At 45.3% G+C, this 25,272-nt stretch overlaps 1 protein-coding gene across 2 annotated transcripts in view; it reads right to left on the bottom strand.

The window, feature by feature from the left end:
* Positions 1 to 7,557: 7,557 nt before the first annotated feature.
* WDR11 (WD repeat domain 11) overlaps positions 7,558 to 25,272 on the bottom strand; it is a 58,883-nt gene continuing 41,168 nt past the window's right edge. For both annotated transcript variants that reach the window (XM_059398712.1, XM_059398713.1), the window contains exons 18-29: positions 24,894 to 25,008; positions 24,419 to 24,590; positions 16,711 to 16,819; positions 15,562 to 15,624; positions 14,025 to 14,090; positions 13,073 to 13,250; positions 12,378 to 12,473; positions 11,670 to 11,835; positions 11,281 to 11,378; positions 10,788 to 10,933; positions 9,766 to 9,845; positions 7,558 to 8,512 (exon numbers count right to left, since the gene is read on the bottom strand). In XM_059398712.1, coding sequence (XP_059254695.1) covers positions 8,355 to 8,512; positions 9,766 to 9,845; positions 10,788 to 10,933; positions 11,281 to 11,378; positions 11,670 to 11,835; positions 12,378 to 12,473; positions 13,073 to 13,250; positions 14,025 to 14,090; positions 15,562 to 15,624; positions 16,711 to 16,819; positions 24,419 to 24,590; positions 24,894 to 25,008 — 1,447 coding nt within the window. In that variant the 3' untranslated portion in view covers positions 7,558 to 8,354. The remainder of the gene's footprint in view (positions 8,513 to 9,765; positions 9,846 to 10,787; positions 10,934 to 11,280; positions 11,379 to 11,669; positions 11,836 to 12,377; positions 12,474 to 13,072; positions 13,251 to 14,024; positions 14,091 to 15,561; positions 15,625 to 16,710; positions 16,820 to 24,418; positions 24,591 to 24,893; positions 25,009 to 25,272) is intronic.

Here is a 25,272-nt window from a genome sequence, read left to right as displayed (position 1 = left end):
GGGCAGTTGGGTAAGACAGGAAGAGCCCATCCTGACGTGGGCAAGTCTAAATGGATACTGACCACGTAAAACAGTAATTATGTCTCGAGGAGGTCTGCAAATACAAAGAATTAAAATACATGGTAACAATATCTCCTGAGCCAGAAGAAGGATCAGCAGAATTAGCACGTTCTAAAGTCCTTTTCACTGTCCGGAAAGTGGAAAGAATACTAATTTATGTTAGACTTTAATAACGAGTTGGGATGAGTGTTGTAATCCCCCAGATAATTGTGAAATGAATAGAATAGAACATATAAGTAACAAGATAATAGTGGGGAAATGCGATATTAAAAAATACTCATCCCAAAGTCCAGGGAGTGGGGGGGAAGATATCAAATAAAAGGGAAAGGTGAAAGCCGTGAAGATGGCGGATACCCACTGCATCGCACGGAGTCACGCCGCTGTGTGTGAGGGGTCTAGGACTCCGACTGAAAGAGTAAAAAAATAAAAAACGCAAGTCCATGGTGCTTAGGAGGGACACTCCTTCAACATAAAACTCTCCGGGCTCGGGGGACACGAAAAGCAATGCGGTCGTACTCACCACCAGCACAGGGGACCCGTAGAGCAAGAAGCGAAGGGGCCCAGAACCGTAGGCTATCGACCCAACAGCCTGTCATGGCAGGAACCTCGCCCTCTGGTAACACATGGCCCGTGGCCGGCCCGGACCCCGACCCATCACGTGTATGGACACCTGTAGCAAATGCTAGAGATGCCGTCTGGAGGAGACCCGTCTTGCCCTCCTGGGACCTCCAGCCCGGGAGAGGAGACCGACTGAAGAACGGGGCATTACGGAGCTGAGCGGGAGATCTTGCGGTACGCTCAGAGGCGTGAGATGGGGAGGGGGCGGCTGTGGCAGGGGGCGTGGGAGACGGCAAGAGCGACGCAGTGGTGGCAGAAATGACCAGTATGTCGGCCGGTTGGTTAAGTCACAGGGTGCAAATGGCAGGTGCTGAGTGGGAGAGGCTCACTGAGGACCTTTTGTGTCATTTGAAAGGGAACTGTTTGCAGGGAGAGACTTGGCGAAGGGTTCCCAGCTGGAAAATGGCATCGTCCACTCACTTATGGGGCAGGCTGGAGGAGCGGGGGTGGGGGGTTGTTTGTTTTTGTTTTTTTGTTTTGGTTTGGTTTTTTTGCACTTGGAAGAGAAAGCCTTGGCAGGAAGGCAGGGAGCGGGGAGGTCCGCACTGCCCAAGTGCAGAAGAGCGCGCTCAGGCAGGAGCGGGCAGAACGCGGTAAGGACTGTGATCAAATAGCTCTAGGAATCTTAAATTCCATAATCCTTGGCTTAGAGGGTACAACATGTATCTGGCATATTAAAGGCCTTGAAGGTCTACAATAAAAAAGAACTTATTTAACTGTATTTATTTTGGCATTTCCCAAACTTACTTGATTATGATGCTTTAAAAATGTTTATTAATATTTTGCAGGACATTATGGTTCCAAGGAACACAGATTGCGATATATTGGGGGAAAAAAAAAAAAACTCTTGGCTTCAGAAGCCTGGAAAAGTAAAACCACCAGAGTCCCACCTCTGGAATCTTCCCCAAGCCACAGTCATGGGTCTGGATGGTTTTGACGGCCACACAGGACTTTCCTGGGCTGTGGGCTTAGGAAATGTTGGAACTGTAGTTCCCTCCGATCAGCAGCAGGCAGCGGAAAGACGAGCCAGCAACGTGTGGTGAGAGCTGCTGAGACCAGGGGCAGAACACAGAAGGCAGAGAGCTTGGCTCGGTAAAGTTGCTTAAAAAGGAACTTTCTGGGTCCAGAGGTACAACTGGGAAAGCAGGCCCGAGAAAAACAAATGCAAGCCAAAGGCCCTCTCCACCAGGGGAGTGGAGTTGGAACTCCTACTATTCTGGGAGGAGAGGAGGAGTACAGGCCCTGCCACGGGGAGGACCTGAGGAATTCTGGGTCCTCGGTTTTGGTCAGTGGCAGCATGTTCGGGGCCTAGGACCACTGTAACAGATCACCTCACACCTGGGGGCCGAAAGCAGCAGAAATGTATTCTCTCAGCTCTGGAGGCTGGCTGCCTGGCTTCCGGAGGCTTCCAGCCCTCCTTGGTGTTCCGAGGCTGTCTGTTGCATCCATCTAATCTCTTCTCAGGGCCACCTTCTCTGTGTGTCTCTGTGTCCTCTCCTCTTAGGGACACCAGACGTGGCTTGATCATCTAATCATCAAGGTCTACGCACACCCTATTTCCACATAAGGACAGGTTCTGAGATTCCAGGGGGACGGACATGCCTCTCCCAGAATTCAGCCACTCACCATTCAGCCCCTACAGGAGAGCCAGCAGTCCCCTCTGCGGGCTCTGTGCGTGTCTCAGCCGTAGGCTCTCTCTCTGCCGGGATCCACTGGGTTCAATCCCGGTCCGAGGGTCCAGAGCTCAGGGGCTGGGCTGCCCACGCAGCCCCGAGACTCTCCAAGCATGGCTACTACTCTGTAAAAAGCCACCGGCTGCTCACCTCCCAAACAAGGCCCTTCCACTTCCCTCCACTGCATCCGTGGTGTAAGGATCAAGTTGCCACAACCATTGACAGTTCAAGGCCAAAAGACTGAGAGGTCAGTGTCATGCTCAAAGGGACAAAGCAGCAAATGCTTGGACCAGACCCAGGCTCACAGAGGGAGGTTTTCCCTGGCCCCCCATCTGGCCACTGGTTCTCCAAGGGCAGAAGTGAGCTGCTCCCGCCCTGTGTCTTCGGATGGGAACTGGGTCTTCATGGACGATCAAACTAGCCTTTGCCCTGCTCTGGGAACGGGGCAGTGAGCTCCAGTCACTCTGCCTCAGTAGGGACCTGCTTCTCTGTTCAGTGTCCTAGTGGCGTCCAGCAGCTTCCTAAGGCTCAATTCTCACCTAAAAGGGCCAGCTGCCAAGTTACTGGGACCGGGGAGGAGGGGAAGGAGGAAGGTGTGCAGGCAAATGCCAGTGAAAGGGACAATGTCTGTGGAATGGTCTCCGGGGTCTCCTCTCCCTCTGCAAATGCACACTGCGGCCCCACCACTCATCAGAAGCCCTGCCTGGTTTTAGTCTTTGTTCAGAACACATGGGCCCACAAGGTTGTTGACTTGAATCCCACCAGGACTCCCAAGCAGACCAAGCAGTGGGAGCTGGCCTGAACAGGAGAATCACCGAGACCAGGGTTCCAAGGACCAGCCATCCCAGGTCCTGCCCTGCCAGGACAAGGAGCAAACGCTGTCCCCTGCCTGCATCATACCTGGAAACAGAGCCACCTCCGAGGTGGCAGAAGGAAGCCACGTCTGTCCCAAAGCCCGTGATGGACGGAGCGGGTTTTGCACATGGATGTTTAGATTCAGCCGACAGGTGAGGTTTCAGTTCCCCCAGAGGACCTCCTATTCCTTAAAAAAAAAAAAAAAAAAAAGGACAGAAAATAGAGCAATAGCATCCTTTGGCAGTTTCCTTACGAAAGGAGAGTGTCCCCAGCCCAAACGGTATAACCTCTTTCAAACCGATAAAGCAACTCGGAGCATCCAAACATTCAACAGGTTTTTAAAATAATGTTTTGTAAATCACATTCTTTCGAGTACCCGATGGCTAAGAAGACAGCTCTTTAAATCTTGGCCCCGCTGACGGCCGGGCCTTGCTGCACCTAGCTTGCGGACTGAGGCCGGCCTCACCCCAGATGAGGAGGGCGCTCAGGACTGCAGCTCAGCTGCAGAGGGAAATGTCCCCGATTGCACGTTTACACGGCCGGTGGAGGCCATGCAGGCTGAGGCGTCAGGCAGGCCTGTGTCTTACCTCCCGGGTCTGTCACTTACGAGGACCCGTGTCGCCTGACACCATTCTGGCTTTCACATCCCAAATCCAGAGTTGCAGGAAATTCCTCATTTGGGGACAGTCCAAGACAGAGGGTCACCCCAGTTGTCCCCAACATCTCTGAACCTTAGTTTCCTCTTCTGTGAGCGGGGGCAAGACTGTCAGCCACGAAGCCGTAAAAATCGAGCGACACCCGGTGTGGCAGGGCGTGTGGATGTGCAAGTGGCTTCTGGGAGCCGAGACGCGTGGGCTCCCAGGACGGGGCTCACTCACCAGAGCAGCCGCACCAGGGCCGCCCAGGTATTCCCATCCCCGACTCACGCCTGCCTCCTCCGTTCCTCCCTCACTCCCAGGTCTCAGCAAGCAGCACTTTGCCAGTTTCCTCCCGAGCTCTTCCATGCGATCATACACTCAGACTCGTCCATCCTTCACTTCCGGTCTCTGTTCCACTTCCCGGGTCCTCCAGCTGGATTCCGTGCATCAGACCGAGCTCCCCGGCCCAGGATTCTCTCCCCAGTGTGGTCCTACGGATTCACATCAGCGACGGCACGGCCCACCACTGGCTTAGGACATTAGTATTCTGAGGCTTCTACCTGCCTGAAGTAGGAGGGCTTAAAGATGCTGCTCAGAGGTCAGAAGACTGGAACACAACGAGGGTTTTATCACAGCAGAACGGGTTAGGAGGTGTCTGGAATAAAACTGACATTTGCTTTAACGTGTTAATATGAAACAGCTCTTGGATTTAAGTTTTTCTATCATCTACTAGTGCCTTTTATCTCAGAATTGTCAGGAATACAATTAAGGTCACCCCGGGTGGTTCACGTTATACGTAGTTTCCTAGACCCAGCGCCATGGGAAATTGGGCCTCCACAGGGAGCCAGGTGGCACTGAAACAACCTCTTTCTGGAAAGAGGCTGGTCCAAGTGCACCTGCTTACAGGCAAACCGCAAAGGGCTCCGTACCGATCTGCACCCAACAGGGCAGCCGGACATGTGAAATGTCATCCCAAGCAAGCACGTGGGACCTTGAGCAGGAGTGTGTAAACCTTCCTGTAAGAGCCAGACATTTAAGTATTTTAGGCTTTTCAGGCCATATGGTCTCTGCTGCATCTACTTGTCCCTGCTGAATGAAAACAGCCACAAAGAACAGATGGGCATGACTGTGTTTCAGTAAAACTTTATTTAGAAAATGGGCAGTGAGCTGGGATTCGCTCCCCAGGTCTGTCTGCAGACCCTTAACCTAGAGGGATGGTCACAGTGAAGAGGCCCCTTCCTGCGCCACTATGCGTCCCCCCTCTGCCTCCACATCAGCCCACTTCACGTCAGCTTTAAAAATACCGTTTAACTGCGGAGAAAATGGACTACATTTTAGAGGCAGTGATGAGGAATGTCTTTTTATCTGATCTTAAATTTTCAACTACCTGTTCTGGCCCAGTCTTTCTTAAGTAGTGCATCTCAGGGTCTGGAACAGCCCTCTTCCCTAACTGCGCTTGGTTGTGCTACATATAAACACGCAAGAAGGGAGGGTGCCCGGGTGGCTCAGGCCAGGCTCTCTGCTCCGCGAGGAGCCTGCTCCTCCTCCTCCTCCTCCTGTCGCTCCCCCTGTCGCTCCCCCTGCTCGTGCTCTCTCTCTCTGTCAAATAAATATGGAAGAAGGGAAAGCTAAAACCACCCAAATTGCCTATGGAACCCAGAATGTCTCTCCTTCTCTGGTATTTAGAACAGTTAGCTTGACTCTGTCTTTCTTCTCAGTGTCCCCCCAAAAGTAAAGGGTGGTAGAAGTGTTTATTTGGACTTTTTATGGAAGAGAGCCAAACGCTAGAAAATACTTGAAACTGCCTGAAGGGACTCATGTGAGAGCTTCAGAATCACGGGACATCCTGAGTGAGAGAAAAGAGGGGCTTTCCGGGGTTGTTTTCGGTGGGTCCTGCACAGCTGGAAAAGCAAACACACAGAAGGATCCTTTAAGGACAGGAAAGACAACAGGACGATCTGCTTCCCCAAGTTCCCTCCGGCCCGCCCAGCTGGTCTGATTCCCGCAGGTCTCAGACGTGAGTCCCAGAGCCCAGCTTCTTCCCTTCCTTTCTTTTAAAACAGTAACACCTTCAAGTGTCATCAACTCAAAATGCTTTTTCCTTTGAATGGCAAGGGTTCTCTCTTGCACGTATTGTTTAGGACCAGTCACCTTGACTGCACGCAGAACGGGAACTGGAGGCCTGCTGGCTGCTACAATATGCTCCCGGAGCACCTAGGCCTGCCAGAGCTTCACTGCTGCACAAGCTACGAGTTTGCGCCTCCACACTCCCCTTCCATCCTGCCCCACTGCTGAGGAGAAGGTGATGCGGGGGGTAATCACCGGCACCGAACACTGTCCTCGTGCCAGGTGACGTCTCCAGGCAGCAAACAGCTGAGAGGGGAACTGCTTTGGTACCAGGGTCTGTTCCATGGACAAGCTGATCGGGAGAAGCAGCGCGGGATTGGCTTGTACAGACGCTGCTCTGATTTGCTCTATTTTAGAACAGAAGGTCCTGCTACCACTTTCAAAGCAATGAAAATACTTAAAGCGAGACCAGCGAGGAGGAGGGGGTCACCCAGCAACCCCCCTCCACACCACGTCTTCAAGATCCGCTAGACTGGCTGCCAAGGGAGGGCCCAGGACCCTGACAGCACTCCCATGGGTACGGCCACAGAGGGGGCCATGCTGCTCCAAAGTCACTGTCACTCTCATCCCAGTTCTGGCTGTGGGTTTCACCCTGGGAAGCCTTCTTTGCTCATGCACTAATAACACGAGGTTCCTAACGATCCTTCATGAAAAGACCGGCTGAGGCGCAGCCGGGAATGTGGTTCATCCTCGTTAGCCTCTGTCCCTGCACGCTCAGCTTCCGGCCCACAAGGTCACCAGGGAGAGGGGCTCCCAGGTTGTCTGGATGGGACTTCCAGTTGTACTTTGACAGACCGGGTCTCTGTCTTGTGGTGACGAGCAGTGACCACTGTCCTACCCAGCTGGGCTGTGACACACTTAAGGGCCTTGGCGTCAGGCACGGAGCAGGTTCCCACCTCCAACCCCAGCAGGCGGTGCCTCACTGCTTAGTTGTTGGCCTCGAATCCAAACATATTTAATTTTCAAAATACTCCACTCTAGAGTAAGATTTCTTTTTTCCTCTCTGCTTACTAAGGCCGACATTCTTTTTCCCTTTAGGTAGCTGATGGCTGCATAAACAAAATATACATGAGCAATCATTTAACCACAAGCAATACAGAGGGCTGTGTTTGTCCATGGCCCTCAGAATTCCACGGTAACCCGCGAAGGCACAGAAAGGACAAGAAAAGTGAGCCAGTTACAGGACTAATGAATGCATCCTGGATTTCTTCAACAACTTCAGCCAAAGTGCCAGCCTCGGAACAGGCCTTCTAGAGTAAGCCCATCCCCTCCGTGGATCTCAGTTCTTTGTCAGAGTGGATGATTGATGCCTAAGGGCAGAGGCCATGACTCTATTCAAAAATCCTAGCTCCTGGTGGGTGTGAGGAGATGCACCACCCTGGACATCCAGGAGGGGAGACCGGAATGCCACTCCCTCACCTCCCTCCAAGAGCCCTGCTCCCTTGGGAACTGAGGCAGATCTGCCCACGGTGGGGGCGTTTGGTCCAATCCTGGGACTCCTTCTGAGGGTAAGAAGCTGGAATGACTCCTGAGAAGCCAGCATGGCTCCTGACTGACTTCCTGCACAGCAGCTTGTGGAACACAAATGCCTGGCTGGAATTTCCTTTTTATTTATCATTTTGGTAAGTTATAGACAGGAATAATTTATAATAGTCACATCTCAGATACTTCAGTTGTTGGACAAACACAAAGACAGAAAATTAAAGCACAGAGAATTCAAAAAGATGGTTACTATAATACATCAAGAGTTAAAATTCAAAATACCCAAGACCCCACATATTAGAACAAAACATAAAGTTTAAAATTTCCCTATGAGCCTACGAGCCTGAAATTACAAAATTTAGCAACTGCCTAAAACAGAGAATCATGAGTTCTATGTTCTCAAGGTAAGAAACAAGGAATGCTTTGGTAAATCATCTTTACTACTGAAATATGTCTGTGACCTTTTGAATGATTGTATATAACACAGGCACAGCACAGATTTGAGAGTAAATCTCACAAACTTCTCTCACTATTCGATTTTTCAAATATCTTTTCAGTCAGTCAATGAGAAAAAAATTCAGTCACCTGAATTTTGTTTAAAAAAATTAAAAGTATTTCCAGGGACTCTTAAAGCTGTCTCCAAAAGTGTAAAATGTTCTACCCTTTCAAAATCCGAAACATTCGTGTTTTTTCCGGAGATAGACACAGGACATGGGACTTGCTCCTAACTCTGTAAATGCTCGTTTGCTGCTGTCCATAGCAGCCTCAGAAAAGTGGGGAGCAGCTCACGGGGACCCTGGCAGGGACGGCATCTTCAGCAGCCCACACCATGACCTTGACCACCGCCAGACTGGCCCCCGTCCTGCTTGCAAGGCCAGGTTCCCCAGCACATATTGACCTGTCACTCTTCGGTCCGTTTTTGCTTGGGGGACTCCAGCTCACTCAATAAATCTCTGCCGGCTGCTCCAGCTTTTGAAGCAAAAAGAACCGCTCCCTGTTTAAAACCGAGGTTCTTCAAACTTCGGGCATAATCTGCGTATATAGCAGAGATGAGTTTCTGTAAGCCACAGTTAAGGAAAAGAAGGCCAGAGAGAGATGTGATTACATGCCACCACGTTCCCACAGGCAGGAAAAAACCAGCTCTGTGGGGCTACTCTGAGGGACAAGGGGGCCCACAGGAAGGCAGCAGGAGACGAGCACAACACAGCTGAGCACGGGCACCCTTCCTGGGGGAGGGTGATTCCTGGTTGGGGGAGGCGAGGTCTCAGTCTGCAGTGTCACCCACTACACTTTGCAGAAGCTGAGTACAAAGCACCTCCTTCTAGAAAATCCAGCTAACATCCTCCTAGACTACCTCAAAGCCTAACACAACTAAAGACTACACAAAGAAAGAGGACTCACGTGCACACCGTCTGGCATGGGAAAGGCTGAGCGGTGGGTGGTCTGGGGGCAGACACTGCTCAGCGCTCAGCGAGAGGTTCTGAAGACAAAGCCTGCCTGGAGGCATGGAGTTTCGGGCAGCCCTGTTTCCCCGAGGTTCCAAGCAGCCCCTTCCAACTAGAGGCAGCTCCACCAGTGCCTACATATGGGACACTGACGAAATTCAAGTTGTTTCATTTTCTATAACAAACAAAACAACATACACACAGAAGAGCAAGTATCTGACCTGTGGAAATGAAGATGTGATGTGAACAAGCGAGACTCAGCAAACTCAAGCGACTGGGGGCTGCGTCCTCAAGCCCGACCCTTTCAAAGAGAATGTGGGACTCAAGAGGTACTGGCAGCCAGCCACCGGGACCTGCCTGCGTGACACGTATCTTTGAAGTGCTGCGTCTGGTCCCACATTAGACTGTCACTGTGGATAACAATGGCTTTTTTATTTATTCCAGAATGTATATTCCAGATAAATATATAAATTTTTATATATTGTATTATATATATTTATATACATTTTATATATTTTATTCCATGGAGTGCATTCTCTTAAATAGTACTGTTTTGAAGTATCAGGCTCCTACACCTTTCCTAAATTATTTCCTTTATCTTTTTTGACATTCAAACAAACCTTCACAAAATTCAGAGTCCCATTCCTTTACAGCCTCTGCTGCCTCCCCATCCGTCTTAGACCTGAGGCCAGCAACGCACTCATTTTCTTCCTGATTCTCGGTCATTTCTCGCTCTTCAGTGACTTTGGCAAATCTGAGTGTGGCTCGTCCCTGATATGACACAGTTCTTGCCCAGGCAGTACGACTAAGAGGAACCCACGGTGCCATCTGTCTCCTCCTTGGCATAACCATCCCAACAAAGGATATCCGTGTCCTCAGTGACCCCGACCGCGCCGTACTTGAGACAGGCCTCCACAAACAAGGCAGCTCTATCGAAGTATCTCATGCTGCTCAAGAGAACACAGGGAGTCAGGCTTCGTGATTTACCGCGTTTGGGGGAAGACCCACCCGAGGGCGTATCTCCAAATAAAGAGTGGTACCCATTCTCCCTGGAAACCTGAGTGCCAGTAAGTTACACGAGCACCTTTCCAAGCCCTGGCTCACAGAAGAAAGCAGGGGACAATACTCATGTCCCTAACCCCAGGCTCTTTCTTCTTTTTTAAAGATTTTATTTTTTATTTATCTGAGAGAGCTGGGGAAGGAGCAGAGGGAGAGGGACAACCAGACTCCATGCTGAGTGCAGAGCCTGATGCGGGGCTCGATCTCACCACCCTGAGACCATGACCTGAGCTGAAATTAAGAGTCCTATGCTTAATTGACTGAGCCACCTGGTACCCCAGCCCCAGGCTCTTTCTAACTAATATTTACAAAAACTGTAACATACTTAAATATACACAAATCCAGAGATAGGACAAGTATCCACATACCCACTGTCCACATTTAACACAGAGTCTTTCGCCATATGCCTCAACATCCCTTAGTTTTAGAAAAATAAAATAAAATATCCCCTCGGTTCTAGGTATGACTTTCAGAGGGGACGTCTCCCACCGGCAGCACTCCACCATCCTTCCCACTGCTCTCTCCCCTTCCTCGCAACTGCTCCTGAAGTCTTCGTTTACATTCTTTTTAAATAGACACCTGTTAGTTTTGGTGAATATACTGGTAGGAAAACAGAGCTCCTAGGCCCAATGAAGACGACTTAACCTGGACTATGACTGTTCCATTCTCTGTAGAGGTATTTTTTTTGTTTTGTTTTGTTTTGAAATAACCCTAAAAGGTAAGTTTTCCATTCGCTCTACACAGAGTGCTCCATCCACCCAGCAGAGACTACTCAAGAGAGCACGAAGCAGTCCGTCCCCCGACCAAGGCGCGGAGCACTCTGGGTGTACCTGTGAAGTGTCTCGGCCACCGTGAAAAAGCAGCCCAGGGAGAGGAGGACCAGGAGGGCCTTTGACTTCTGGTTGACTTGTGGAGAGCAAAGGTGGTCCACCCAGCGCTTTAAAACATCGGCGCACTCTTCAGAGCTTAAACGGACCTGAGAGAGATGCCCACATCAAAAACAAAGACGTCCTGCACTACGTAAAGAAAACCGTAATGGGATCAACATGGGCTCTGCGCCTGTGCGACCAAGGCCAGAGTCTGGGCTCACATCCCAGCACCCCAGAAGGGAAAGGGGCCAGCTGCTTTCACTTACTTGTTACCAAAGACATCCGACACTCCATAAGAAGAAATGTAATTTCTTCATAAAGAACGGGAGCCTTAGAGTTGCAAGAAAGTATCTGCATAGCAGCTTTGCAGCCAAAACACGCTTCTCAATCACAAGTCCAAGCTCAAGACTGAACTCTACCCCACATGCTCAAGGAGCCTCAGGAAATCACCTACCTTCGCCAGCCAAGCGGCCCGGTTCCACTCGCCGTACGTCTGCAGGTAGCGGCAGGCATCCGCGGCCTTGTCTATCAGGCAGAGCAGCTGCACTCCCTCTGGAAGACAGAACGATAGCCTGTCACCACGGCCAGGTGACACCACGGCCCCGCGGAGTCAGGAGTGGAGGCGGCACCGCCTCAGCCCAACAACAAAGTGGGAGAGCGTGGGCTCAGTGCTCTCGCCGTGTCAGCCGGCCTGGCTGCGTCCCCTCGGGCCTGTGCTCTTGGACAGTGTGACAACGGGTTCATACAGAAAAAAAGGAACAACTACTATATAATCAAATGCTTTGCTGGGAACAGGCCTGATTGTCCAGAGGACGCACAAACTTACCACAAAGCGTGCCTCACCTGCCAGCTTGCCATTGGCGATCATGTTAGTGGCCACCAGCTTAATGGTGCTCTGGGAGGGGCCCGAGGAGGTGACAGTTGTGACCAAACAGGCTTTCAGGGAGTCACAATAATAATGCTGGTTATCCGCACTTGTTTCCAACAGCAACTGCACAGCTCTGTCTGTCTAATGAGAAAGAGTTTTTCTAATTATGAGACCATTTTCTTCCACCATAATCTTAGTGAATTTATGATTTGTACACTGAAATTAATAGCTTAGAGAAGACTTTCACTTTCAAAATTTGCTTGTCAATGCTTTGCTTATATATAGTGACCACAGCGTGTCTGCCTGCTTCTTTGAAATAAAGGTAAAACCACAGTCTGGTTAACACAGACACTCAAGAAACTGCTTACTCTAGCTCTGCATCAATTCAGAGACACAAAACTACAACAAACCAAACTAGTCAGGTCTCATCTGACATTACGCAAGCCAAAATTCTAATCTAGTCAACCATAGATTTTTGTTTTCTCACAAGATTTGTTGGTCTTTTGAAATAAAGCTGAAATTTACATGTATTCATTCAGGGAAATACTATGATCTACTATCTGTGCAAGCATGTGTATATGTGTGTGTGTGCGCGTGTGTGTGCATAATGTACATGATGCTCTGAAACACTCATCAGCTAGCGATTCCGGGAAACGTGAATGGAATTGTAAAGACTGGCATACTTGACCCAAGAGAAGTAGTTGGTCTGTGCATTTCCTTGTATGATCATAAGTTGACCGCTTTACTTCCTGTAGATTCACCCTTTCCAGCTGAAATTTCTAGAGTAGGAAAAGAAAAAAAGAAAAAATTGAGTCAATCTAAGACTTGAGTTAAATTTTACTATAATAAAATCCTTTTATAAATATTATTTTGCCTTCTGAAGTTATTAGCTAATCAACTTCACAACATAATAAGAGTTTGATTAGAGAAATGTTGAAACGAACTCTCATCTGTGTGCGAGTCTGCCCGCTTACAGAAGCCGGCCCTCCACATACTGAAGGACTCTCCTGCAGTGAAAACATGGTGAAAGTACCTTTTCAGAATAACAAATTCAAATTGAGTGAAAGAAATGTTTGTTATTTATAGAAAATAAAATTAGAGAATAATAGTGAATCTTCTAAGTTAACAATTTTAAGACAAAGAAAAAAATAAGGACTTAATAGTAAAATTCTAATGTGTATTAAAAAACTCAATGAGCATTTGTGAGCTTTTCAAGTCCCGAGTCAGGCCTTTTTTAATGCAGTGGCGCCAACAGACTTATTTCTATTATGTGCACCTTCATTTAGCTGGAAAGTTTCCCAAATTTAAGATACTTCTTACAAAGACGTAAGTCAACAAGATGGGAGCTTTAAAGAGTTTAATATATGCAACACAGTACCTGGAAATAGGCATTTTCACAGAGAATATCATAACATATATCCAGCGGGTTATTCACTTTGTCCCGAGGCACAGTTTCTTTAGAGGCTGGGGTGCCTGCTGGCTTTTCGTGGGACAAGCTGTGCAGGTAGTGGGCAGCAACAGTCCAGAAGTGTAGCTCTGACTCATCGCCATAAAGCCTGAGAAGGGTGACACCAGAGTCCCACTGAGCGCACACAGCAGACTTGGGCGTGGACAGGGGCTCTCCACGAAAGCCTCAGGGACCAGGAGCATAGCATCTGGGATGCTGGCCTGTGCCTGGCAGGGTGACAGAGGAAGCAGCCCATTCTCCAGCCCTAAGTGGGTTGTCTCAGACAACCCAAGAGCCTGAGGGCACAGCCCCTTCACACCCAAACCCCCCTGTGCTGTGTTAAGAGCAGCATGATGGTTCCAAGGCCTGGGCTCTGATTCACCGGCTTTGTCAGGAGCACACACACCTTTTAATCTGGACCACAGCTTCACATTAAGGAAGAAGTTCCTCTGGGAAAATTGGCTAAATAAGGTATAGAAATATCTGCAATTTATTCTTTGGGGCATAATGGATGGAAATTTCTTTTTGGTAAGTGACTTGACCATTCAAAGAGGAAGTACAGATTATTGCCTCTAAATATAATTTACTGGTATAACTAAGGACATGCTCTTTGTAACTGATATTTTGAAACACAAATTTTAAAAAGTTGTCTGTAGAAGGTAGCCTTTTCAATAGAGAAGGCCTAGATCTCACATTAAAAATGTGAATTTTTTTTCCTATTTGTATTACTAGTTTCAAAATTAACTGTAAAGCAAATATAAAGGATGAACTGATACGTTGTTCTAAAATCTAAAAGGGTTTGTTTGGTGTTAACTGAGAACCCTCAATAAGAGAAATGAGTTCATCTGAAATTCTGTCTCTTACACAGAACACTGACTGTTACCTTGAAACCAGCAGGCATCTCTGCAGGAGAGTGAATTCTGGATCAAGCAAGAGCTTCTTGATGTCACTGTAAACAGGAATCCAGACAAAGGGAAGGCAAAATTTTTAATCAAACATAAAGGAGATAAATCAGTATACTCTTGAAAGGGGAAATCCACTCAAAATTGTTAATCTACTTAAAGTTTTGCTATTCTTTTTTTTTTTTAAGGATTTTATTTCTTATTTGACAGAGACACAGACACAGACAGAAGGAACACAAGCAGGGGAGAATGGGAGAGGGAGAAGCAGGCTTCCTGCGGAGCAAGGAGGAGGGAGCCTGATGAAGGGCTCAATCCCAGGACCCTGGGATCATGACCCGAGCCGAAGGTCATGACCAAGCCGAAGGTGGCTTAATAACTGAGCCACCTAGGCGCCCAAGTTTTGCTATTCCTGAAATATTTTGTTCTTTTTGAACTAGTTAGTATGCTTAGAACTGACAAAGGAAGTTACTTTGCCGTGACCCTGAAATGACAAATGTTTTAAAAGGCTCACAGTGGGTCTAGGCCTGGAGAACTGGTACCTGTCAACCATCACAGGGGGTGAGGGCTCTGATTCTGGCTTATAGTCCTGCAAGAGTTTAACTCATGGTTTTGAAAACATGAACAGCTATCTCACTATAGGAATTACAATGTCACTGTTGGCAAAATGACTTTGCTACTCATCAGAAACACTATGTACTTTAGAAAAGAGAGAGATTCAGAAACTATTCCAAAAACTATTTAAGGAAGAAAGACACGATTTTATAAACTGGTATTCCTAAAATAGCCACATACAGAATATTCATAAATCGGGAGGGGGAAAGATGCTCTTTAAATATTTTCTCCTTAAATACAAATGTTACTTTTTGGATACAGAAAACAATAATTATTTTGAATTTGGCATCAATAAAACATGGAAAATGTATTAAATATTGTGGTTACATGTGATAGATTCTAAGATTGCAAAAATGTATTCTATTTAACCAAGAACTGATGGACCCATATGTTTCTACTTCCTTTGCAATATTATTCCCAATATATCCTTTTAAATGCTGTTGGCTCAAGGGAACATATTAATTTCTTAGAACTGTGCACACATAGCACCTGATGCGAAGAATTTATTTTAGAAAAGGCAGCTGCCACAGAAGAACCGTGCTGTGAATGGCCTCTAACCTGAGGAGCTTCGTGGGGCATCTGTGGTCGAGGCGGGCTGAGCTACGATGAAGCTCACACCACAGCTTCCATTCCTGCACTGATACGGGACCACAGCCGTCTATCACTTATTAGGATCTTGGTGAAGGTAGATGCTGTCACCGTAACTACTAAATAATTATGTTTTCTACAACAGAAAGATTCTCAAGGGAAATAAGCTTCCAAACAGAATGGTTCTGAATAGAACCTTTCTCCTTGGGCTACTAACATTTTCTGAAACAAAACCTACTCTAATTTCAAAAAGCCTAAATGACTTTATTTTCTTTTTCATAGTCATACCCTTTATTAAAACATAGCTGGGATGCTTACTTTGATAATGAATTCAGCTGCTCTTGAAGGAGATTCTTTATTTCTTCATTTTCTGGATAATCACTGTGCAGAAAAGATTTTGAATAAGCTCATTCTCTTTCACTTACAACCACATTTCTTCACCAGAAAAAAAGTTGTACCAATAGAGAAATAACCTCTCTGCAGTCCCTGGTTTAAAAAGCTGGTTATAGACCAAACAGCAATTACTCAAGAACCCACCAACCACCTTTCATGTCTGCTTTCACCTCCTTTAGGTAAAACAAAGGAATGAGTAATGAACGTCTCTCTGGCTTTCAAGAAACCAGAAAATTTATCAGCGGGCTCTAAAAACCATCATGCTTAGATTCACGTTAATAAGAAACCCAGCAATGACTGAAGGGATGTGCTCTTCTGCTCTGCAAAATGGACGTACCTTTCTCTAAGTAGATACTTCCTGAAGTATCCAGATACTCACCCCATTATTTGTTGTATTCCCCTAACCCATGCCTATCTGTGCTCTCCACATGGCCTAAGTTCAGTAACGCTTGTCGGTTTAACTAATAACTACTAATAATAGTTACTGTGAATATATTTTTGTAATGAGGCAGGCAGTAAGATTCATAAAACAGAAAATATCTCTGTAATAAGCTCATTCTTGCTGCTTTTCTCTTCTATATATTTTATTTATTTGAGAGAAAGAGAGCGTGGGAGGAAGGCACACAGGTAGAGGGACAAGCAGACTCCATGGAGCCTGAAATGGGGCTCCATTCCCAGGACCCGGAGATCATAGTTTGAGCCGAAATCAAGAGCTGGTTCCTTAACCGACTGAGCCATCTGGGTACCCCTCTTACTGCTTTTAAAAAGAATCTGAAGCCTGGCCTAAACTTCCTCTTGGCCTAACTGGCTCTCTTCGCACTCACTGTGGCATCCCCATGTTCTGACTACAACTGCTGAGAGCAGCTCACGAACCCCAGCCCCACACCTGCCCGCTCCCAAAGACCCCAGCAAGGCAGGATGAAGGATCTTTCAGTGCATCTACTATTTCTGCCTCAGCTTGTTTTTTTTTTCCAATCCTTTTAAATCCCAGAATACAGGCGCCTGCTGGTTTTCGTGGGTGCCTTTTAACCCCAAGCAAATTAAGAAAGGAAAATAAAAATGGTAAAAACTTACACCTGAGAAATGTCCAAAGAATACTGTCCATTCCACGGCTGGTGTAGTAAGAAAGCTTTCAAGGCAAGGGAGGCCCTTGGAACAAGGAGATAGGGGCACCACACAGGCTCTGGATAAAAATTAGAAAAAAAAAATTAAGTAAGTTTTTTCTTTTAATAAAATAGAATTTTATTGTTTTGCTGTGAAGCTTCAGCTATAGCAGTTTACGGAAAAGTCAACAGACAGCGAGGCATAAATCTGGTGGCAGCAGAGAGTATATTCAATGTCATCGCTGCTTAAAGACAAACGGGCTAAGAGTGCAGAGATTCTCTTCATTCAAACTGATGAATAGCTCTTTCTTCCCCTTCTTAAAATTTAAGTGTTCTGTATGGTATAAAAACACTGATCCTACGTGAAAAGGTTTAATGCAATGACTCAACAGACACTAATAAAGCTCATTATTTTAAAATACTAAAAATAATATTTACTTGTATCCTCTTACACCATTTGATGTCTTTGCTTTTCTGAGACTATTCAACTAACACAGCCCAACAACCCTGAGCTTGTCACTAGAGGTATCAGGTCACCCTGCTCAGCAAAGGCATCCTAGGTCTTACTCACAAGGGCAGCTCCTATCCCCCGAGACCATGGGCCCTAGCATCCCCTACATGCAGCAGTGGGCTTACTTAGGACATAATAAACAAGATTTGCTTCTTCTTTTTTTTTTTTTTAATAACATATTCTAATTCAAGGAAGCCGAAGGCCCAAAGGTCCCAGTGCCCAGGCAACCGTGTCGTGACTACCTAACACAGCCCGACCTGGTCAAACGCTCAACCAGTAGAGTTCTTCAGGACTTCATTAATTAATTTTAACTAATTAACCTTAATTAATTTTAACTAACTCAAATTTGAAAATACTTGATTCAGTCATTGGATAACTTTTATATCTACTCAGGGATACATAACTGTTTTTTCAGTTGTCAATTTTATAAAATATAAATGCAGCTTAAGTATTTCTGTTGAAAAAATGCATCCCCTAAATTGATCCTTTTTTTTTTTTAAAGATTTCATTTATTTATCTGACAGAGAGAGAGAGAGAGCAGAAGCAGGGGAAGCAGCAGGCAGAGGGAGAGGGGGAAGCAGGCACCCCATTGAGCAGGACGCCTGACACAGGGCTCAATCCCAGGACCCTGGGATCATGACCCCAGATGAAGGAAGCCACCTAACAACTGAGCCACCCCGGCGCCCCATGATCCATGTTCCAATGTTAAGTACACCCTGGGTTCTGAAAACTGAGCATGCAAAACTGAAATTTCTCATCAGTAATGTTTAATACTGACTACAGGTTGAAAATGATAAAACTCTGGATATACTGGGTTAAATAAAATTTCTATTAAAATTAATTTCATCCATTTTTCACTTTTTAACACTGAGTACCAGAAAATGTAAACATATGTGGCTTACATTACGTTTCTGTTAGAGACTACTGCTTTAGAAACTATCATTGTATGTAGTTAGCTAAGTATTACATCTTAGATAAAATATCTTATGTGGACTTTTCAGAGTCATAAAATGGCCAGAAATATTTCCAATATTATTTTTTTTCTGCACCCAAGAGTTTTAAGACTGATTCATTAAAATCACTTAAACTGCAGTCCACTTTCAGAGGTCCTCTGTTACTCCCTATCCTGAGGGCTATATTCTGCCTGCACTGGCTTCTCATGTCTCCTGAGTCTCCCTTAATTTAGAACAGTCCTCTCATCTTTTTATCTTTCAGTGTCGTAGGAAATGATCTCCACTGAGCATCAGACTCAGGCTAAACATTCTGGGCAAGAAGCGGACACAAGGGATGTTGCGTACTTCCTACTGCATCCGGGCAGAGGGGGCATGTTAGCTAGCCTCCGGGTAACACGAAATGTGGTCATCTGGTTAAGATGAACTCATGGGCTCTCTCAAAGTCAAGGCACCTTTCTCCCCTTCACAATTACGGCGAGATACTGTGAGGCTGAATTTCCTATTCGTCAACGCCCTTCCACCCAGTGATCTAACACCCACCAGTGATCCTGGCTTGAATCAACTCTTACATTAGGAATGGGAATTGGTGATTCTCTAATTCTATCACTCTGTCTACATTTATCAACTGGCATTCTTCTGTAAACATGAGCTTTCCCTTCCTGCCCAGGCCCCTTCCTCTTTCGCTGGGAATATTACTACGGAATAATGGATTAAAAAAAAAAAGAAGTCCAACACTGCTATCGATACAAATGTTATTCTTGACGATGCTCAGACTGCCCCAGCTTTGGCAGCAGAAGCTTCTAAATGCTCATTTCTGTATGTTTGTGACGGGCCCTCACTGGTTTTTCAACTCCTTCCTTAGTTGCCGGCACCACAAAACGCCCCAAACTCATCTTGCAGCTTTCTTGCCTCTGTCCTGGCGCAAACTGCCCAAGGAGCCCTGGTTCTTTTAGGTCAAGAAACAGAATTTATAAACCAAATCTGGGTGCTAAGAGAGTTTCCTGCCACTGAAATGTCATTGCTTCTATGCCTGAAATTAGTACACACAGCCAGGAAATAAATAACATTTAAAGTCAATTCAGACCCACCCTGAAGAGCTCTTCCTCCCCACACCCCTCACCCCCACATCTGTGTCTCCCGCTTCCCTCAGTAGGAACTCTGGTTCCCCTAAATTGTAATTTATTTACTAGTTTGTTCCAGTCAACAATATGCACAAAACCGTTTCACAACGACTACTGCCAACTACTGAAGCTGAAAACCGCAGACAGCTTTTTTTCATCCTCAAAGTATGAACCACTAAGGGGCACTGTGAGAATCCTGCATTTCAGTTATGAGAACGCTTCTTACCAATTTGTTAATACGGTGAGGTTCAATGGTCTCTTTGTCCAATTTTAGGGTTTATTTTTTCTTTGATCCTTCTTATTTTCATTATACAGTTGACCCTTGAACAATATGGGTTTGAACTATACAGGTCCACTTACAGACAATTTTTTTTCAATAAATACAGCGCAGTACTATAAATGTATTTTGTTATAATTTCAAATTATGATGATTTTATGAAAACCCCTTATGATTTTAATAACATTTTCTTTTCTCTACCTTACTTTCTAAGAATACAGCATGTAATACATGTAACATACAAAATATGTATTCGTCAGCTATATACATCATCGGTAAGGCTTCCGGCAATGGTAGGCCATCAGGAGCAGTAGTAGCCTGATGTAACCTCATCAGCTGTAACCCCCATGTTGTTCAAGTCTGTATTTTTTTTAATATGTGCAACATTTAAATGACTCAAAAGCTGAAACTATATATTAGTGTATTCATTGAAGTTTCACCTCATCTTCATTCTTTTAATCTGTCTACCTTTTATAAATAATCATTTTCCTTAGTTCTTGGATTATTCTGGGTTTTTTAAATTGTCTTGTTTTGTAAAATAAGCAAACACCTTTGCAGACTATACATACTTGAACACTTGCATTTCTCACCTATTCATACCCTAGCATTCCACGGTTCACAGAGACATTCCTCATTCTATTTAAGTGCTGCAGACTACTCCATTGTGTGGATGTTTCCAGATTTATTCTTTCCCCAATTTTGCTATGGTCACATATATGGATGCCCAAGTTAATGTAAATTCTTGGTATTGGAATCGATTAATATAAAAGGTAAATATACAGACTGCTTTGCTAAGTAATGCCAGATTCCTTCCTACAGGAACTCCTTCATGAACACTGGATGTTTTCTTAGACTTGCAAGAGCATGTTTTCAAGCTCCTGAATTTTTATTAATCTGATAGTTGAGAAGCAGTTTCCTAGTGTAGTTTTCATTTGTATTTTTCTTATTATGAATAAAGTTGAGCATCTTTTCATATGTTTAAGGGCCATTTGTATGTATTTTTTTCTTCTCTGTGGACAATCTACTAAAGACTTACAAATACCTTCTCCCAGGTTATCATATGTATTTTGCTTTGCTTATAGTTTCTGTGCTATGAAAGGTTTTTTGGTTTGTTGGTTGTTTGCTGGTTTTTTTTTTTTTTCCATTTTCTATTCAGTCAAATTTATCTTTTACATTCAGGTTATAAAGGGAAGAATATACCTGGTAAGAATGAGACTCACCTACATACCTACAGAACCATTAAAACCAGCACTGGAAAGGATAAAGGCAGGTTTACTTAGCACTTTCTCTCTAGTCATCCTTACTAGATGAGAACCAAGGAGCTCTCCAGCTCTCAAGATGACAGTGGCTGCTAGCGTTAGCTTACAAAATGTTTGGAAATAGTATGAGGGGACAAAAACTTAATGGTACAAATTAAGCTTGGAAACAGAGAAAGTTTCTGTGCTATGTGTAGTTTCTTAATCAACAGACAGTGAAAAGACACAAGAATGTTCTTAGAAAGCAGCACTCCAGAGTTTTTACATAACATGAGCAAGACAGCAATGACCAAGCCAGGGTAAACTGAGGGAAACACCTGATCTTTAAAAACAAATGTGTTATTTCTCCAAAACAAAACATTGCTGATAGCACCCCAATGAGCATGAACAAACTGAGAGTGAACCCTATTCCCTCCTACCTTCAAATGAATTTAGATCTTTCTCCTCAAAGGCAAAGATCAGCCATGAAAAAATAATAGGTGATCATCTTCCAGTTGGAGAAACTCACCTACAAACGCTCATTCACTTCTGGACATTACAATTCGAATAAAAAGGCAGTTGGCATCACTGTTACTTCTCTCCCACAGACTCTGCTTAGTCTGGGCTATAGCTCTCTGAGGTGTTAAGCAGAAACACACCCAGACTGTTGGCTGCCTATGTGATAGCCATGCAGAAAATCAGGAACCGAACAGCCAAGAAGAACAGTAGGAAAACTGCTCCTCCAGCACCTGGAGGTGGCCCACGGCACAGTAAGCAGGCAGTCTGGGAAGGAGAGGACCCTGCTTGGGTAATTTCGTCGCTGTGGTACAATGCGGGTGGCGGGAGGGAGGAGGGGAGATAAGGTACACACCTGATGTTTTGGGCAAGACCATTTCTCATTGTTCAGGTTGTTCCCTGCACTGCACTCGGCTTAGTAACCCCAGATGTCCCTCCGCCCCAACACCTGTACATCCTGACACATCTCCAGACAGCCCAGATGAAAACCAGTGGAAATGAGTGGAAAGCAGAGGCAGACGAAGAGGCAAGCTGTGCATATAAACCGGACTGTAGAAAGCTTCTTTCTGTGGGGGCGTGTTGTTAGGCAATGGCCCGAGCAGCTGCGAGGAAGCTGCACCGGACAGTGTCTAACACCCTGTGGATACGATGTAAAGTGTGTGGAAACTGCAACTTGAATGCTATTAAACAAGTCTCACCCTCTCGGATTCCTTCCAGAGGCTGCTACAAAAAAAAAGTATTATGATTTTTTTATGCTGTTTTATGACCCTGATAAGTAAGGTAGCAGACAAGAAGGGTTCTCCAACTCAAAAACAGGGATCCTCATCTACATGTGTCTGACCTTCCCGGTTACTGGAGCTGGAGGAGGGTTGAGACAGATGTCAACACAGGGCAGAGGGGGAGGAACAGGACATCTAAGCTGTTCTAAGAAAACTGACAGACTTGACCCAGTATTTTAGGATATTTTCTACTTGTTATTAAGGAGAATTAAAGAAAATTTATTAAATGTATCACTGCATATGACCTAAAATGATTTTTACCCCATATGTGATAAGTTTAGTAAGTCTAAACTCTATTTCTAATTCCCCAGAATAAAAATATATTGAACATATCTTTCTAAGATCAAGTCAGCATGTAACTGAACACAGAGACATCTGTATGCTAACTCCGTAGTTACACATACCACCAGTTTTTATTCTTTCATATGTATCAAATGTTATTCTGAGTTGAAAGGTCAATATGGAACTTCCCTGTTACTATTTCAAAAATTTTCCCTTTCTGGATGAGGCTGCAGCACTACAGACTGGGTAGGAATGATTTTTTTTTAAAGGTGAAAAGAAAATGTAATCTAAAATCCATCTGCAGGTCAGATGTTCAAGTATGGTGTTAATGATGGGCTCCAATTCTGTAGTCACTTTAAGAAAAAGCTACCCTGGCCTTGGTAGATTGAAATTTTAAATTAAAAGGGGTAGAAAAGCTTTCCAAACATTTTGATTACATTCACACACCTCTTTAACCCTGAACCAGTAGCTAATTTAAAAGGAAAACCACCCTTGAAGTTCCCTCCATTTCCTTAATAACTAAGTGTGCTTCAGAAGGAGGAGATGCTGCCACTTCCACAGCACCTTTGAGCATCTCGGGCACAGACACAGGAAAGCATCACACAGCTTCTGGCTTCGGCGAGTGGTGGTCAAGGTCACAGAGGGGGAAGTGGCGGTCCCAAAGCTGCCAGCAGAGCTGGGACAACGACAAAAACAAACGCGTATCTACCACAGCTTCAAGGGAGCCCAGCCGGCATCGGCAGTGACTTGGGAATGCCTTGAATACATACACAAGGGGAAACACGGGTTTCTAAAATGTTACTGCCCCTGAAGGTGCCAAAGACCAATCCAACAAAGGTACACACAGTTCCAGAGAGGAAAGCTCTATACTGAAACCCAGTAAGTGACTAAACAAGTTTCTTCTGAAAATTTTCAGCAGGCTGGTGTGTACCCCCAAAGGGATGCCTGGAGAATACTTAATAAAGGAAGTTTCTTGCTTCACTCCCATGAGGGTCAGAATGTCTGTCTCTACCCAAAAGGATCTTGCAAGGATGGACACTGCATTTCATCAGACAAAAGCTGACTTTCAAAATGACTGATGGGTGCGTTCACAATCCTATTCTTTTTTTTTTTTTAAGTCACATACAAGGTTACATTTACTAAAATGTTCTTCATTCTGGTAAAAAATCTCAAAACAACCTTACAAAAAAGGTACAATAGCACAATCATCTAATTTTATTTTGATGGGGCCATTTAACAAGTCTTAAGATAGGCATCAACATTCACGATACTGAGAACACTTTCCAAAGTGACTTTTCAGTGACAGATGCTTGCCCTTTTCTTTTTTTAATTTAAGTAATCCTACTGCCAATGTGGGGCTCCAACACACAACCCTGAAAGGAAGAGTTGCACACTCTTCTGACTGAGCCAGCCGGGTGAACCCAGCGAATTGCAAAAGATAGAAAGCACATTATTAAAATAAGAGTGGCACCTTATCACTAGATTCATGTCCTCTGATATCAGAGTTCTCCTAAATCCTGTTTTTTAAGAATTTAAAAAAAAAGAAAAGATTTTATTTATTTGAGAGACAGAGAATGTGCATGAGCTGGAGGGGGAGGGGCAGAGGAAGGCCAAGAAGCAGACTCCCTACTGTGCAAGGAGCCCAATGTGGGCCTTGATCCAGGACCCTGGGATGATGACCTGAGCTGAAGGCAGGCACTTAACCAACTGAGCCACCCAGGCAGCCCTGAGTTCTCCTTAAATTCTAAGTGAATCGTTTTTATGTAAACACCTCTGATCTTTGACAAAGCACTCCTCAAGGAGCACTTGCCAACCTGGAGACGGAGAATGACAGACATCTGCAGTTACAGAGTCCAGCATCTCAGCGGTTAAAAACCCTCAAGCTTGAAGTTAATCTATTTCCTTAAACGCAGATTGTTAGAAAGTAAGACTAAAATGAAACAGAAGAGAGCAGTCTGTGCAAAATAAAGAAGGCGTCACTGAGCCTTTCATTGGCACTCCGTACCGGTTAACTCTTGTTCATCCATTCTAAAGCAAGTGGACTTCATGGACATCTCCAGGACTCTGATACACCCATCATCTGACGCCAAGATCACTTTATCTGATGTACACCAGTCCACATCCAATATCCGAAAGGTCACATTTCTTCCGCTTCTTAAACTGCTCACCATCTGAACCTTCAAGAGTGAATTTGGTGGTCATTTTCAGAAAGAAAAGGAAGATGTTTATCACAGACAATGCCATTGGCAAAGACCCAGTGCCAGTTAAACCTGAACAGCCTTTGGCAATCTCTCTTCCACATGCAGACTGCATTCCGAAGATCCCAAAGACAGTGAGACCATTAAAAGCCAGAAAATCATTTTAAGAAGTTTGACAAACCCATTTCATAGGCTTCATTTCTAAATCAGAAGGAAGAAAAGAATTACAGCTCCTGTGACCAGCAGCTCGGTTTGAGTGTCCCCTCAGGGAGCTGGGCCTACCTCTTTAGTATCCCACACTTCAGCGCCATCGTTGTACATGGCTATTAATTTCTGGTTTCCTTTACCGGGAGCAAAACGAATCTTCCTCACCCAGCTTCGGTGTGTAGGTATTCCTCTGAAAACAGACAAACAAAAACAAGATGCCAATATGACATAGAGTAATACCTGGTCACTGGAAACGATGTCCGATGACTTTTTCTAGGTCTGCTTTTGACAAGGTCTGGTGACGTGAGAACCATTTTGCTTTCAGGGAGAGGGGTCCAATATGACAGAAAGGGTCAGCCTTTTAATGATGAGGGAATAATGCCCCAACACTTCTGCATGAGCCACTTGCAGGGAAGTGTCTCTTATGAATGACCCAGAGCCTGGCTCAAGGCTC

The sequence above is a fragment of the Mustela nigripes genome, chromosome 4 (assembly GCF_022355385.1).
Source record: "Mustela nigripes isolate SB6536 chromosome 4, MUSNIG.SB6536, whole genome shotgun sequence".
Lineage (NCBI taxonomy): Eukaryota > Metazoa > Chordata > Mammalia > Carnivora > Mustelidae > Mustela > Mustela nigripes.
Note: the sequence above shows the minus strand (reverse complement) of the source record. Positions and strands in the feature narration are given on the sequence as shown.